Below are 18,354 nucleotides of genomic sequence, written 5' to 3'. Positions count from 1 at the left end.
CAGGGCTACGTGGGTACCAAGTGGGCATAGGCACAAAATAAGCATCTGATCTGGGATCCACTTTGGTGGGGGCCTATGTTAAAGCCCACTTACTACCTACATACAAATGTTGGCTAGGATGCAGCGATCTTTTGTAATTTGTTTCTAAACAGTCTCACACACTGTGAATGGGCAGCTACTGTAATTTGGTTAGCCAGGAAGTTGCGCCATCAGTAGGTCCTCATGCAGTTAGCTACAATAGCTAATCCAAGGCAAGTCAAGTCTGTTCCATTAATAAAGCCCACACATCACAACTTGTCTCAGAGGGCTTTACAGCATATGACATCAGTCTATTTTTGGACCCTCACAGTGACAAAGGAAAAACTCCACCCCAAAAAACCCTGTAACAGTTAAAAATGGAAGAAAACTCAGGAAGAGCAACTGCGTAGCGATCCCTCTTCAAGGGAGCTAATTTACCCTGGGCTGGACTGAAAAAGGCCTGTGAAGTGATAAACTTATTTGGAAAGCTTTAGGAGTCTTGTTTTGCTCACCACAATGTTTAATTTGACTCTGTGTTCCCTAAATCTTCACAATTAAGGTGGCCAGTGAAAAATTAGCAAGGCCTTCAGTCACAATTTCCATAACTGAGAGTCATGATGGATGTACAGAGCATCCAGCTGTATCAGGTTCCATCTGTTTGTCTACTGAAAACATTTCAGAAGCAGAGAGTGGTTTCTTCTTCAGCAGCCACATTCATATTTGAGTTGAGTCATTTTGTTCTTTCCTTTGTTTTACAGGCAAAAATACACATTTTGCAGATCGTTAAAATCAGATAACAGATGCGTTTTTGCTGTACTTCAATATGACGACCTTTAGTTGCCTCAAACTTTCTCCATCATCACTTATTTTAAATGTCAGTAAAGCTGATCTCACGTGCTGTTGTTCACTTGTAGTTTGTTGATTTTGTCTGTTCGTGTTGTAATCCTTAAATTCTGATTTTACCTGCAACTCAGCATAATGGTAATGCATGATGGTCAACAAAGTGTTTGCTGTGATCAAATTTCATACACATTCAGTCGGCTCAACAAAATGAGAACAACCATATAGGGAATTGAACTGCATGAAAACAGTATCTCATTCTCAATCACTACAAACACAAATCGTTTTCAGTCAGACACAAATTGAAAGCATTATGAAAATAAGTTTTACATTTAGAAGTGAATTTCAGGGCTCCAGAGACTAAATCTGCTCCAGCAACAATGGACTTTGTGCGTAAAGACTCTGGAACTGAAAAGTGACCAAGCTGCACCCTGTGTACATCAAACATCCCTCCAATCAGGCTGCCAATAAAAACTGCAGTTTCTGCTTTCCAAGCCAAGCTTTCAGGTTGTTTTTTGTTTTCTTTTCAAATCTTGAAAGCTAAAAAGCTAACAGATTTGATGAACAGACTTAATAACCCTTACCCTTTTTGCTGATATGCCTTCATGTCGGCGATAGCTGTTTTTGGGTTGCCCGTCTGTCCCATTCTCATGACCATGATATCCCCGAACGCCTTGAACCTTCAAATTTGGCATAAATGTCCAAATGTACTTAACAATTAAGCAAATAGATTTTGGTGGTCATAGGTAGAATGTCAAGGTCATGGTGACTCCCTCAGTTTCATTCATGTAAACGCAATATCTATAGAAAAGTGTGAGGGAATCTCTTTAATTTTGACACCAACATCCACTCAGACTCAACAATGAACTGATCAGATTTTGATGATCAAAGGTCAAGGTCACTGTGACCAAACTAAGACAGACAAAACTAATTATGACAAAATTTCACACAGACAACTGTAAGACACACATTCTTGTTAAATGAGTACCTACAGATAGAATTTCTGAGATGTCATTTCTGACTGAGATGTTGTCATGTCAGTCATGTAAAAGCACAGGAGATGTTTTGGACCACTTATCTGTAGTATAAAACAGTACAAAACTCGACGGTAATGACCTGTAAGCATAACAGATGTCACTGCACATTTTCTGCACTGACGCCATAAAAGCTGTTGACTAAAAATAGCAGAAAAGGCAGTCGTATGGTTGATTTTGATTGAATGCATTAGTCTTTTTCACTCAGTCTAACAGGACCATTAAACTCTGACCTGCAGGCTGTACTGTAAAAGCCTTACAGCACTTTTATACATATTGCATCTTTTGCTCATGTAGGTGTTTTTAATTAAAGAAGTGAGAGTTCTGTTATTTTGGAACTATGAATCTTTACACCTTAGCTGTGAAATTCCTCACGACTTCCACACTCCTTCTATTGTTCATCTAAAATACCTAACAAACAGTGTTTGAATTCACATCAGATATTTGCTGTAAAAAGTTCTTTTTTAGGGTAGATATATGCAGTAGCAGGCAAAATATGTGGAGCATTTCAACACCAGTTTTTTCACCCCAATTTTCAAATATATATATTATATATTTTTTTTAAAATAATCAGACTTTCTATAAATATGGGCACTATGTTTTTTTTGTTGTTTTGGAGCATAGATGCTGGAGGCTGCCATTGCATCCTATATCTATGCGTGTTTGTCTGCTTATACATTATACTGGGGCTAACTTTACGGATCACTTTGTATTCTCAGAACTGTAGTCACATTTATAACTTCCATGTGCAGTTGTAGTTTAAAAACAAATCAGATAAAAGTTGAGAAGTTACATAAGTAACAATAGTAACATACTGGTTGTATGAGGGGTTAGTTTCCGTGATTGTCAGGGGTAAGGTGGGAAGAGGGGACACGCTGTAGATTTGAATCCTCATTTTGAATATGTAAAGGTGGTGAATTCCACCTAAAGAAGGATGTTAAGTTGCTCTTAAAACTGAGCTGTAGTGATGATTGTTCACTGTGAAGTGCAGAGGTTCAGTCATGTCGTATATTAAACACTGATGATTTGGGAGTTAAGTCTGTGTGTTTATTTCAGTTCCATTTATTTATTTTACTTCATCTTGAAGTAAAAATAGATTCATGAATCTGTTGCTATTGAGGCCGCTGTGCAGTGCTGGCCTATGTAGGGATAACTCTTAAGTGTAAATCAACTTATAACATCTCAATAACTCCAAGTTATGATCACTCAAGTGATTACGTCGTGTCACGTCAGGTCACGTCACATCACGTCGTGTCACGTCACGTCACGTCACGTCACGTCACGTCACGTCACGTCACGTGTGGCATTTAGCACAACAGACTCTACTTTAGGTGTGACATATAATATATGTGCCGGCAGCGCTCTCTAAAAATCTAACAGTGGCATCACATGGCAATAACAGTCATTTACCATCTCTGTTATATGGCAGGTTGAGGAGCTCCCCATTTTGATTCTTTTCCCAATTTATAGACATTTCTGATCAGTGTTCCTCTTCTTTAAGTTAGCCACTAACACTAATAGCTGTTTTTGTCTCCCACGGTGGGTTGCACGTATAACACTCTGTCAAAACATCACAACTGTCACTCTCATGACCGTCTTGTTGGCTGTCCTGTTTATACAGACACCATTTTGGCATTGTTATAACCTCCACTGCTGGCTAAAAGGCGAGACACCTCTGTTCCTTCACTCCATGATAGTGCCTTTTATAAAGAACTGTGAGGCGGCATGACTATGCAACATTACTGCTTTGAACAGGCTGTGTAAAAATGGCTATCGTGTCCTTTTTTCTATGAGAAAAAAACTGAATTACAAATTTATTTTGGATACATAATGCTGTGGATGTTTGAATTGAAGAGATAAAGCCTGATTTAATTGAAACGGAGTTGTTTTAGTAATCTGGTGGTAAATTAATTAGAGTTCATCTCAGCCCATGGAGCTGTCCAACAGTCTGGTACTGAACGAGGCCAAGTATCAGTCTGCATGCCTGTCTCAGTTATTAGCTGGTGAATGAGGGTTATTTTCAGTTGAAATGACGCATACGGTACTATCTCCAAGCTCAGCGTTTCAGTCCTTAAATCCGGATGCATGTGGAGATATGAATAGGCAACTGACAAATTTTTAGCTTCTCTGTCCCTCCCGACACCAGAGAATATGCCTGTACTCTCTGAATAAAATAATTTATGACATATCAGTGCAGCTTGTGAGTACAGTGCTGAGAATAGCAAGAATAGCTGATGGCAGTGAGTGACCTAGTCATGACTAAGGCCTCTGAGAGATTCCAAAAGAGTACAAAACATGCTCAATTTTTAATCCCTTCAAGTAGCAGGGAGGAGGGGCTCCAAGTAGCCACAGAGGAGGGGGGGAGGGTACTGAACTGCTTTGGGCTGTCGGCCTAGTGTTAAACCTCCCTCCCACACACACACACACACACACTCCTCCTATACCTACTTTCCCCGGCTTGTTCCCGAGTGCACCCTCATCTCTCAAGGTGTTTATGTTTCAATCAAAAGAGCCAGAGCAGCGTGACCACAGCTTTCTGCGTGACCAGCAGAGCTCCAGCTGCAGCCGCCACCCTTTACCGCTTTAGGAATCAGCCATAAAAATGCCTCCTCGCCAATCCCCTTTCCCCACCTTTTTTTCTGCTATTACTAACCTAGACAGTGGAAACCGGCTATTGGCCTTGTGTCCTGCTCTCTGAGAAGAACTTCAAAATAAATCCATCACTGTCCCCCATGGCAAGATTCTAAGAAGGGCTAGGGTTGACCTCTGTCTGTTTGTTCCTTTTGTTTGAACATCTGTCACATGCAATATCACTGATACAATTCTGACAAAAATGGGCAGCAATTCATTTCATCACTGTGTCCACAAGAGTTGGGTCAACATATTGGTCAGTATTGTTTATACTGGAAATAGATGTCAGACTATATAAGCCACTTGTTATAGGGTCACTACCAATATAATAAAGATCTACCCTGACTACCAAAATAATCTTTGCTATATCGAATGCTAAATGCCTGACTAGTTAAAGAAAAGTATCTTCTTATGGATGATCGTCTGTTTCCAACTCTCATCCCTTCCACTCTACACTGACTTTCTTACTCTTAATAGCTGCATTTATGCTGCCTGTTCAAGTTGGGAATATCATGCAGTTATGCTACCTTGCTGTTCTGTATATAACGTCAGATTGTGGAAAGAGGGGAGAGAGTGTTTTTGCCTCTGAGCAAGAGGATAGTACACATTTTTGAAATTTTAACTATAATTAATATGCAGGAAAAACCATGTTTGTTATGGTAAGGGGACCTTTGATATTATATTTATCATAATATTCATGTGGTTCAGGTTTGACTGTGGTCATGGTTCAAAGAAAGATTGCTGACTGTTAAAATCTGAATTGTACTAAAATGAATCATTAGCCATAGCATCTCATGAGAGTTTAAGCATGCCATGGTGTTGCTTTAGATGCTTCTCCTTTCATGTGTATTGTTCTTTTGTGGCGTATAATCCAGCATGGCAATCAAAGAGGTAGTGAATACTGAGAATACAGACGGTGTCTTGTTTAAATTCTCAGTGTTGATATTTTCTCAGTGCTCAGAACGTGGTTGTGAAGCTTAAATCTTGAGTTAGTTGGTTTTCTTGTGTACCCGGCTCTGCTCTTTGCAGAGTGCATTTGCAAAGAGAACTCTGCAAACCAGCGCCAGGAAACGATAACCCCCCTAGCCCCACTCTGGTGAAAAGCTATTTCTTGCCACTTTGTTTCCATGGCAATGTTGATAAGCTAGTTGGTTAGTGTGGGGGTGGGTTGGGGTTGGGGGGAGGAGGGTCGGGGGACCTTTGCAGCCACAAAGTCAGGCCTGGGCATTTTAGCGGTTCATAAAAGTGTTGATGAACAGTTGAATCTCTCTCCCTCTGTGAGATTAGCAGGAGAGACAGAGAGAGCGAGGGAGAGGAGGCAACAATGAGGTGGAAAAATAGACAGCGTCAGGGGTAATGCTCATATTGGCTGACACAAGGGAAAAGCAGCTTTTAAAGCATTTAGCTTTAATTTCATTCAGGAGTGACATAATTGATTTTAATGAGATGTTTATAGAGTGAAGTGCCGGTGTTGCTAAATCATTTGCGAGTCTGCCTGACGGGTACTTGTGAGGCTCGCACTGGGGAGAAGCAGAGAGGCACAAAAACCTCTGCTGCCAGAACTCCTCCAGCAAGCCTCCACTCATCTTTACTCACTCCCGCACACAACTGAATTCATTTGGCTGCTTATTTTAATTAAGAGCATATTTAATTCATGAAATACTTTCTTAACTTTGACACTGTATTGACTGAAATGCTTCAGCTGGAATCTCTTTGTCGGTTTATCACGAACTGAGGCGACATCAGCCAAGTCCCAGCCATCTGGGCGAGAATACGAGTTTTACTTCTTCTACCCAACAAATCCCGCTGACTTCTCCTGTTGGAAGGATCAGTGCTGTGATTGACAGGGTGTCACATTGCTATTATGAGGTCCCTGTGGGCCTGTGCGGTTTATAGTGGAGAGAATGGATGGCGGTGTGAACATCACAGAGCTGCAGCTCCTGCCCTCAGCACTGAGAGAAAGACTGGGTGCCATGATGCTAGCAGTCATACTGAACTCTTTCCCACCCAAACACACAAAGTTCAGCTAAGGTGTGTTTGTGAAGACTTATATCACAGACTGTCCTCACCAGAATAACAGCATAGGTCATGATTTCTAACACATGAACCTGCAGATGTTTTTAGGCGTGTAACGATCCATCAGTCTGCAACTGATTATTGATTAAATGAGCAAGTGTAAACATCAATCCATATCCTCTTTCAGATGCGCCTTTATTTTGAAATTTTGTGCCACTGTCAAAACAGTATCAGGAGCACGTCATATGTAAACACACATTTTAGTCTTTATTGACAGCTTAAGATGGACAGGAAAGGTGGGAGAGAGAAGGGGGAATGACAGCAGCAAAGGGCCACAGGCCAGACTCGAACCCGGGCTGTTGCAGAAGCCTCAGCCGTGTGAGGCACACACTCTACCAGTTGAGCTAGCGGTCATCCCACACCTATAGTTTTAATAAGGTGCAGCAACTGATGGTTGGGTATTCAATCACCATGCTTAGCACCATCACACTGTTTTCTACACCGTGTTCTTATGATGTATGTTTTTATGTGCTGTGATAATAATCAAAAGCGATGACAAGAACCCGCCTATACTATGACATGCAGCTATTAGCTAATGAAGGATTTTTTTGGGTTTTTTTTTACTTGTCAACAAATCCTATGTGCAGACCCAAACCATGAATGTATTCTTCAATCGCTAATACGTGTGTATCCAAAGACTGATTTATCTTATTGCCCAATTGTCATCTGAAAACTATTAAAAACACATCAGTGAATATAGTCCCCATGAAATGCACTATTTACTCCATTTAAAGTAACATTTGCTAAACTGCAGTACCCAGCTGTTTAATTATTTAGCCATTTTATTAATGAAATGATTTATGTGAAACCCAAAGTATTTTTTAAAGATTTAGGTTTCAGTGAATTGAATTGGCCTAGAAATACCACAAACAAGGGAAGTTGGATGAAAAATAGAGACATTAAGACATTGCAGGTGTTGGTGTTTTCTTTCCTTGTAGTTTGAATGATATACTGATAAAAGTCTGCCAACTAATTCAGCTTTTCAACAATTTTCATGAGATTTTATTTAGATATTAATGGTTCCCAGAAGATTTTTAATGATTCTGACCTTTTTTTTTTTGACTTTGACCTTTCCTTGGGGCTGGGTAATATTTAAGATACTATGATAGAAGTACCAATGCCAGCATATTTAAATTGATGCAGATACCAGTAGAATACTCAATTTGATACATTTTTTTCTACTTTATGTTACCCATAATGTGAATGAAAGCATTCATTTGCATAAAAAGCCACCACTTATTTGGTGGCATCTCGACATACTGAACTGCCAACTTCACCAATTATACCACGCTCAACTACACCACACCACACACAGTATGTGTTGTAGCTGCTGTAGTAGTGGGCCATTTCAAGAACTGGCTGCCAAAATAAAAAAAACAAAAAACAAAAACACAGTAGCTATATTTTTCTAGATCTGGGTACAAAATCCCTGAATGCAAGTATTGTTTGACTTAGGAAGTTCAACTTTACTTGGCACTTGGATATTTTGATCATTACCTTAAAGGTCAAATGTACCGATATCAAGCACTACCATTATCAGGCTAAAATGTCACCTTGTACCTGAAAAACATCAAAAACTTAAGAGCAGGTTTCCATGAAATTAATCACGCACATTCCTGCTCTCCAGAGTCTGTATCATTTCCATTGTGGAAAGTTGATGACCTTTACTTAAGCGTAACTGAAGCCACATTCTCCCCTTATATCCCAAAAACATAAAAATAAAACAAGAATATTTCCATTAAAAGTTCATTCCTACTTTCCAGATGATGAATTATCTTCATTTTGGACACATTTTAACATTAGCTTTCCTCTTGTACAATCCCCAAGATGATCTACATCGAACATCAGGTATAACCTGCTGTGCTCAGAGGCCACGTCTGCAAAATGTCAGGAGACCAGGAGCCACTCACAGCAGCCCCATACATGTGTCTTGGATTTTAGAATGTTTTTAGGATTTTTTTTTGACATTTTGAGTATTTCATCATGTTTTTAGGATTTCATAACATTTTGAGGATTTAAGGATGTTTTTAGGATTTGGGGACATTTCTACGGTTTTTGGACATTTCCAGGCTTTCAGGACATGTCTCAGATTTTTAGACGTTTGTAGGATTTTAAGATTTTTCTAGGATTTTGCAACATTTCTAGTATTTAAGGACGTTCCCAGAATTTTCTAGGATTTTAGGACATTAGTGTCTTAGCTAGGACTTCTGTCAGGGGGCTTGGGAGATTCCCCACTGGCCCTTTTTTTGATAAACAAGCTCTATTTTGATGCTCTTTTATGCACTCTGGCACCTGCTGTGTACTAAAAGTATAAAAAACAATTCTGTTTGACTCACTTTATTTTTATTGTGAATTAGAAAATGGCTGCGGGCCAAATGGCACCCTATTGCTCCAGTTTCGGCCCTCGGGCCTTAAATTGAGTATCACTTTTGTACATATTCAATCGCTGGATTTCTATAAATTTTTGTGACTATTCTTGAGGCTTAAACCCCCCTGATCTTGGTGGTGCCTGTTCTCCTGCATTGTCCATACACCAGCATCTGCACTTGCACACACAATACTTGACAGTCTGACATGTAGCATGACCAATTGTACAACCAGTTTAACATTGGTTAGCTCTAAAATAACTATGCAGTCAGTCAAAGTGGGTCAAATCCATCCTATCACTGCCGGCTGACACCCGTATCTGCAAAACGATGCAGCATAACCCCCAACACGCAGACTTAACAGCCTCCAGGTGACACCCACACTGCAATAAATTCACACTCCCTTTGCTTCAACACCTTCTTCTAACACAGATTATTAATACCTCACACTCCTGCGGGCACATACTGAAACCAGGCTGAATTTCTAGGAGGCAAGCTTATTGACTGTGATTGATTTTGAAACATCTCTGGACATCATACATATGTATCCAGATACACATACACACACACGCAGGCACGCGTGCACACATTTGCGAGTGTTGAAAAGCCATTGGAGTGTCTTCGCCGTGCTATTACAGCCAAACCGGCATCTTAAGCTGCAGCCTTCCGATGCTCAATCAGGGCTCAAATGGGAGAAAATGACAGGTTTGGGAGTGATTTTTTTTTCCTGAAGGACAATGCTTTCCCAAGCACCTTAGGGCACGATTTCCATGCAACAACTGTGGAGAGCTGTTTTGATTGCTTTTCAATCAAGCGAGACAAACACTAATTAGATTTTTTTTGAAGAACTGCAGAATTATAGGCTTCTTTCATGAAGCGTGGATGACTGGCAATTCTCTGATAGCTTCAGCGACACTCCTCTGTTTCCACTGACTGTTTGCCGTCAAGACTTTATCATATATATATTTATATATTTATTTAGACAGGGAGAGGGAGAGAGAGAGCGAGAGAGAGAGAATTCTTGCATCACTCATATCCAGCTTGAGATCCTTTTGTTTGTTTTTCATTTGCTTGAACAGTCTTTTGTTGCTGTTTAAAGAAAGAACTTAAAACCATTTAAACTTGAGCATATTGGCTTGATTTCTTTCAAAAACATCGGAAGAAGGCAATGAATAACTAAAGAAGAAATGAATGAAAGAAATGAATGAAAGATGAAAGAATGGAATGAAAATTGGGAAAAAAGTACAAGAAAATTCCCTAAAAATGAGGGAGAAATAACAAAAAACAAACATAAAAACAAAAACAAAACAAAACATAGGAAATGTTATACAATTGTTGAAATTATTTTTGGTATTTTCTCCTGGCTTTATACAACCCCCCCACCCCCCCGATTTTTCAAATCTACTAATTTCCAGCAATTTACTAAGTTGCCCATTGCCCTTTTCTCTGTTTTTCAAAAGAAAGCAAACTAATTGCTCAGGGTTCCAAGGTTTTAAATACTTGTGAAGGCCTCTGAACGCAGCAAAAGAAAAGTGGTGTCGATCCAGGTTTCAATGGGTTCATTCAAATGCAGAAAAAAACTGCTTGTCAATTCACTGTCACTCTGCTCCTGGTGTCACCAAGTGTCTTCATTTCTTCTGTTGGCATTTATTAATTTCCACCTTAATCCTCAAAATAGAGCTTTGTTTGTGCATTCAGCATCACAGACCAAAATCTATCAAACATCATGTGAGCTAACTGTACCGAGCCACTTAAATCTTCATGGTGGGAATTTTTCCAAAACTCTTTTATACTTTTAATGCTAAAAAAATAAAACCGTAATTAATGCAGGAGTCATTAAAAAAGATCCCACCGTGACCCTTTGGTTCCTCAGTATTATTACACTCAATATACTGTGCACATATTTTACTGTACTTTATATGCATATTTCTCCATGCATTAAGTGTTTCTGAAAGGCTTTTCAGAGTTGGCTGCCACCCTTTTTTCTGTAAATTAGAGCTGCAACTAGAAAAGTCCACTCTGTAGCGCTATTTAATCTCATGTCCTCAGGTTTGCTGAATACACATGATGAAGATTAAGCTTTTTCCAAAATACTATGAGAGTTTACAGATTGCTAGAAGTATATGGCATGTTGGTTGTACACTCTTATCATTAAGGCACCTTAAAGCATAAAGGACTGTGGGTTTAGAATTAAGGAGGTTAACAGTGTACTATAGATCTGTAAAAAAATCATTGACCAATACTCATTTACTACAATAACCATGGAATAAACTGTATTTTCTAATGTACACTGAAACAAACACTAAAAAAGCACCCTGTGTTAGATCATACTTTTATTATTATGATTTGAACTATTAGTAGATTCCACATTTGAATCTAGAGGCAAAGGGAGATCCAAAGCTTTGGAAACAGCCTCTAGGTTCTCATCAAATGTTCTCCCTCTATTGACACTTTTAAGACAAAATTCAAGACGTGCATATTTTTTTAATGGCCCTTGGTAGCTCTTGGTTGTTACAGTATTTTAATAACACACATAAAATTTAGAAAATTTTAAAAAATGAAAAAGATATATGGCAACAAGGAACACAGTTGGCGGGGAAAGTAACCAATCAGTCGAAGGCAATTCAATTTAAGATAGACAAAAAAATAGAAGTAATGCATCGAGTGTACAAGTTTTATTCTTTCTGTTTAGACTTGTGCAAGTATGATATTGCCTTGTGTTTTTTCTATTCTCATTTATTGCTGATATTGTGCCTTTTTACTACTATTTCTGCACCTTTCATTTTCATTTTTACACTTAGGTCAACTGTTGTTTTTAAGCTTGCTTCAAAAATACTTCAAAAATAATCACTGGCAGCACTGGCAGTACTGGCAGTACTGGCATCAGTGGTACCAGTAGTAGCTGTAATACTATGATTTATTTCAGGGGCTCTGTCATTTGCAAATATTTCCCCTATATGTTTACAGGAAATAAAAAAACATTTTGACTACTACCTCATAGTGACCATGTAATATTTCTCAAGTGAGAGTAAATTATTTATCATTATTTTATTTTTGAAAATCCTATTTTTTGCTCAATATTTGTGAAGGTGCAACTGTTTGCACCTTCACAAATGTTTCTTCATGTGCTTGCTTGCATTTTTTTTCCGTGTGTTATGCCTTTGTAACGTGTATGTATGAACAGCAGATTAATGCACCATTTTGATCTTCACTTTCAATGTAATAAAATCAATAATATACATAAATATGCTCAATTTATATTTTAGCCTTTGGCAAATGCATTTCAATGCTCCACCCAAGTGAATTTATTATACAGTGTGCATACATTTACTCTCTTTTTCCTTTATTTTTCACTTTTTTTCTCTCTTCATGATCACACATTATAAATCTGACACTCAGTAACTGATACTCCGCAGAGCCGTGCAGCTGAGTTTCAAAGTGAGCCTTTGATTCTGCCATCATGATATTGATATTTCTCTGATTCTGAAAAGATCCACGCCGCCACTGCGCGCTCATCTGTTGTGTGCTGCATTCCATTTTAATGACGCTCTGTTTCTCCCCCCCTCTGTCTCGCCTTGCAGACGGACGCCGCGCTGATGTACGATGCCGTGCACGTGGTGGCCGTGGCTGTGCAGCAGTCTCAGCAGATCACTGTCAGCTCATTACAGTGCAACCGACACAAGCCCTGGCGCTTCGGGAACCGCTTCATGGCCCTCATCAAAGAGGTAGATGCTGCTCTACCTGCTCCCCATTCTGTCTTCCTCCTCAACATACAAGGCACCTCCACACACAGAACACATACTCTCAGGAAAGCCGACACACACGGAATGCAAATCAGGCAGAGGCAGTCAAGAAAGGGAATATGAATAAATAGAAATTATTTATCCTTGTATTTATTTATATGGAAATATTTTATTCAGCGGGTGTACATATGTACTCCCTGGAGAAGGGCAGCCATCTTGAGCCCACTCTCTGAATTTCAGCTCTAATCACTGATGCAGAAACAACAACACATTATCTACATTTTTGGTAATTGCTCCACAGTTTGTTGCATTTGTGAAGCTGGGACAGTTAATCCAGAGCTCTCTGTGTGTGGAAAGGCCGGGTATTAGACAGCCTATATTTAGGGCTCTCTAATTCTCCATCCCCCGTTAGTTTGCAGAGATCATGAGAAGGCTACAAATAATTAGGGTTTGTGTGCAAACAGGACCACATACATGTGGGTATATTTATATCAAGATCACAGTTTTCCATCAAATCACATTTTTTTTCCACCAGACCTATCTCTCAACCTGCTGCTTTTGGGCTGATTTTGTCCTTGACTTCAAGATTTGAAGCCACACAGGGAATGCCAGTATGTAGAAGATATTTTAGCTCCTTTCTAAATGGTTAGTTGAGAACTTTAAGACAAAATCAGATCATTTAGTCGAATTTGATTTATTTAAGATCATTCTTAAAACCGGCAAAAATAATCTTGAGGCCTTGGTCTTTCACTGGTTACTAGCAATTTATTAGTCCATTCGCCACAATCAAATGGCATTGAACATTTGTGCAAACCATGGATGTTATTACATTTGTAGGTTGTCAAAGCCAAAGCACGAGGTTTTAATAACCCTAACCAAGTTATGTTTATTTTTTACATTGTCTAAACTTAACCCTTTAAACCACAGTGTTGATAAGACATAAGATTGAAAACTGAAACACACATTTTCTACAGATTTGCTACGCATTTATTATATGAAACATACAAATGTAAAATACCTGAAAGGAATGTGTAATGCCAACATTTATTCTGGTGATTGAGCTGAATGGAGAGTACCAAGCATGGAAGTATACGTGTAAAAAACAAACAACAAAAAATACAGTAAGACAGGGTGCAACACCAAAAGAAGAGAGAAAAATGAATGAAATAGAATGACATCTGTCAAGATTATAATGAAAATTGATATGCATATTGATGGTCCACAGAGGATGGTTCTTGACTGTTATAGGCCAAAAACAATCCAAATGTTCACAAGAAAAAACAAAAACATAATAGTCACATTGTTCTGAATATTTGCATCAATCATGCCTCTCAGATTCTGATTTTGTCGACCCCATGTCTTTTTTATTAATGCCACTTTTTCTACCTCACGATCCTTCCTAACTCCCTCCGGTGCTCAGCTTTCACAGTAGTAATGCTGCATTCATGTGATGTCTGAAGGTCATAGTTTCCGAGTTGGGAAGTTGTTCTTCGACTTTGTTGTGTGCATGTGCTTTGAGGTCATAAAGTGGGAACAACATGGAAGAAGATGGGCTGTATTTCAGTCAGTGGTTTGGTCCTGTTTTTTTTTTTTTTTCCAGAACTGCTTAATGGACTCTTCATCTACTAATACTAAGGAATGCAAGGTGTATAATAAGGGACAGTTAAACATTTAGATGATTTTTGAAATTACCTCATCAATGCTGTTACGTTATTGTGAGCTAGCTAAGTAAACGTTGTTACCAATGTTAGTTTACTCACCTGGCATGCTTTACCGTTAAATGTTTGCTTGCCTGCTTCAGCTAATAGATGCATATATTAAAATGGGCAACTACTGAAAGTAAATTATAGCTACTAGGAACAAAATAACAAAATATATCTATTTTTTACCATCAATTTTGGACAGTGTTTCCATGTTTTTTACCATTTCTGCTGCCCTGAAATGTCACACAAATGTCTCAACTAGACAACTTAGGTATAATCGAAATTTCCTAATTTTACACTCGTAATTACGACTTTGATGTGCTCTACGATATTTCCAAGGAGCAAGGGAAGGCAGCATATTTCTCCATACCAGAGTACACTTGAGTCATCACCTACATGACAGTATAATTAAACATTACAGTGTAGAAACAAGCACCGACTTGCAAGAATCCCAAGCCTTTACGATGGAGTGGAGTGGATATACCTTCTAGTTTATATGTTGGAGACAATATCAGCAACGTCCCTTTCACTTGCCCTCCTATTTTACCTCCCATGGCTGTGCGGTTCAGAGTCTGAAATTAGTGGCTGCTGCAAGCATATTCAGATTTCAAAGAAGACTGAGGATTACCTTCACGAATCTACTCCCTAACCGCCACTCCCCTAAAAGGGATACTTTGCTGATTTTCAACCAGCTTAGTATGAATACAATGTGTGTAATATGTGTAGACAACCTAAGGTGAACTTCAGCCCATCTAACCAGTGCCTGAATATCCCTTCTTCTCATTGGTGGAGTTTAGCTGGCTCTTTGGGCTGTTGCGTGAACTACAGGCTGTATTTTTCATTTTTGTTTCGCCTGCCAACCTGCCATCAACCCTGCTACTTCCAGTATAAAAGACACACCTGCCACTCTATTTGTCTCTTGCACTTGGACAGAAATCCGATCAAACAATAAAACTAGGCAGCGCATATCAAATATTAATCAAGATCCTGTTACTGCACTGCTCATTTCTCACCTACATTTTTTTCAGAGACTAATTTTAATGCTTCATTCCACATAATAGTGAGTTTGTAAACAGGAAGTGGGCGTCATAATGCTTCCTGCACAGTGAAAATGGAGGTTGGAAAAACGGGGATTAAATGCTAAAAGTAAGCAGCGCTGATCAAATATAAAACAAGATTATTTTACTACATTTCATATTTCTAATCTCAAATGTTTTTGTAATCATATTTCAGCTCACTGTTTAACTGTAACATGACATCTGGCAACTTGCCATTGAGTCCAGCCATAGTGTCAAACGGACTAGGTCGCATTATGTCACCCATCAGTGGGAGTCCAATACATTGTGGTTGTTTTAGATTTTCAACCTTTTGAGCAAAAGCCAACACCACAGTCCTTCAGTCTCTGTTTTCTCTGGTCATGTGGCACCAAATGTCAAAAGTATTTCCATCTTTCTACTGCAGGGACAACCTAGTTTTATGTGAGGACTCTTTTTTTTTCAGTGAAATACTTCTTTAAACAGCATTTTACTCTCATGTTTTGGTACATCTGGTTTTTACACATGATGTGAAGTGTTCCTGAGTAAATACAAACTTGAGATCACCTTTTCTAGTGGACTCAGGCACAGACTGATGTACTGTTATAGGGCACAGCTTTCACACCATTCAAACAAACTGGACTTTGTGGTCAAGTATTCTTGGAACCAGGCCCGAGTCCCTAAAGCAAAAGCCTCCTTAAATACAGAATATTCTTTTTTTTACTGGGGTCACTTTAAAACACCTTTGTGGACTTCTTGACCCCAGTTTCAGAACTCCTTTTGCCGGCTGAAGTGCAGTCCTTTGTATTAGCTCTCACCCTCAGTACCTCTTGTTTCCAGCCTTTAGCTTGACCAAAACCTCCCTGAAAGCCTCCCAGTTTCCAGCAGTTGAACCACAGGGTCACTGAGCTGGTGTGTGCTCAAGAATTGGTGCTTTGCTGTTTGGAACAGAAAACAAAAAGTCCGCATAGAGAACTGAACTGTAACTTGTTCAAAATAAGTCAGGCCCTCTAAAGTTGAGGTCATTCTGTGCCTGTGATAAAATACTATTCTTCACTTGATGTTCAAGCTTTTTAACTGGTTCTGTCCAAAGGTAGCTTTTGTGTTGTGTTTCCTTTCGAGTTGCAAATGATCTTTTTCTGTATACAGGGAGGGAAAAAAAAGTTTTCTGTAGAGAAAAATATTTTAGTAATTCTGGGTACACGACACAAAGAAACTCAGCCATTCATTAAATAAAAGCTGTCAAAGGTTTTGTAAATCTAAAATAAACCCTGAAAACTGGGCACACAAGCAACCAGTCCTGATGCAGTTACTCATGTTTTCTTTAGCCACTCTGTGTCAGATGCCACAAAGACAAGTCATTTCATTATAATATTCATCATCAAGTCAAGTCTGAGGCAATTAATAAATCTGCAGACAAATACAGGCAGACTGACCATTCTTTTTAAGGCTAATAACACTTCTATTTTTCTTCATGTGTCATTTTAAAACTGATGATATTAAACTAATTTTAGTCATATCTATTTGATTAAAAACAAGACCAAAAGCCCAAAGAACCATTAACAACCCCCAGAGGCACTGGTATCTTAAAAAAGGATAATAAAAACAGACTGATGATATACTTAAAGTCTTGTTGTTGGGTTATAAATGTTTCTTTGTTTTTATTCTCTAGAGAGAGGTGTTAAAGGAAATGGGCTTTGTGGTAATTTAAATCACAAAGGTTCAACCTCTGAGCAGTATTAATATGCTGATATCTGTCATGGCAGTCTGGTTAGACTTTATTTGCCTCTTTTGTTCCAGTGAAAAATGTAGCTTGATTATGGTGCCACACAGATCAGGTGATGAAAATCATCAGGAATATCCCTTTAAAGAGAATGAAAGTGCAAAATAAATGTCATGCAAATTGGTCCAGTATTTGTTGAGAAGATACTATCTAAATGTCATTTATAAATCAGGATTTCAAGGGCTCACCAAAAATCCATCTGATTCATCTGCCGAGGATAATCAACATCCAGCAAATTCTGTGGAGTCTGGTGTTTTGTTCCTTAACTGTTTGAAACCTGAGCAAATTGGCTGAATTTCAAGAAAAGAAAGCAATGAGCAATAAACGAAGAAATGAGCCAAGAAATAGCAAGAAATTACCACAAGACAATTACCTGGAAATGAGTCAAAAAAGAAAGAAAAGAAAGGAAAGAAAAACAAGGAAATGACCTGGAGCAAGTGCTTTAACATTTCCATAGCTTTTTTTAAAAAAAATAATGTTCTAAATCTATTAATTTCTTGCAATTTTGTGGAACATTTCATGTCAAGTTTGCTCATTGCCTTTTTTCCAGTGTTTTTGAATAATTTGTACAAAGTTACATTTTGTCCTGGTATGGCAGTTGAGGCTGGATTACCAACCAGGCAAAGCGGGCACGGCCCTGGTAACTCAGACCTCTGAGAGTCCTAAAAGCTCCAGGCTTGGTTTCTGCAAATTGATTTGAGTTATGTTTTAGAGGATGCACCACCAGACCCCGATATAAACTGGCATTACAGGGGCCTTAAGGTGGGTTTTTCCTCGTTATCTGACTTTGTGGCCCTTCAGGATCGTGTTTAAAGGCTTCAATAATTAATGTTTGGCCCTACATACTGAGGAAAATCTGGTGCTAGATCGATTCACATCGACTGAAAGGGGAAACTCAGATGAAGAAGAAAAACAATCAGGCCACAATGTCAGTTCTTATTGAAAAGGCTGATTTATTTTAGCACTTGCTATTGGTTATAGCAGAAAAAAATATATATATAATTCAAAGTGCACAAAAAGAATGCAGACAGCTTATGTGGGAACAATGCATAAGAAATACACGTAACAAGGCCATATGGAATGTCTTTGTTCCAAGTAAAAAACACATGAGGGTTAGGTATCATGT

The 18,354-nt window shown here is 38.7% G+C and overlaps 1 protein-coding gene across 1 annotated transcript in view; it reads left to right on the top strand.

Moving 5' to 3' along the window:
- Window positions 1-18,354, top strand: part of grik2 (glutamate receptor, ionotropic, kainate 2) — a 342,742-nt gene that overhangs the window by 199,565 nt on the left and 124,823 nt on the right. Inside the window, exon 7 of the mRNA XM_042489444.1 lies at window positions 12,547-12,690. Within this exon, the coding sequence (XP_042345378.1) occupies window positions 12,547-12,690 (144 nt within the window). The remainder of the gene's footprint in view (window positions 1-12,546; window positions 12,691-18,354) is intronic.

This window comes from Plectropomus leopardus, chromosome 7 (genome assembly GCF_008729295.1).
Source record: "Plectropomus leopardus isolate mb chromosome 7, YSFRI_Pleo_2.0, whole genome shotgun sequence".
In the NCBI taxonomy this organism is placed as follows: Eukaryota; Metazoa; Chordata; class Actinopteri; order Perciformes; family Serranidae; genus Plectropomus; species Plectropomus leopardus.
This window is presented reverse-complemented; position numbering and strand designations above follow the sequence as displayed.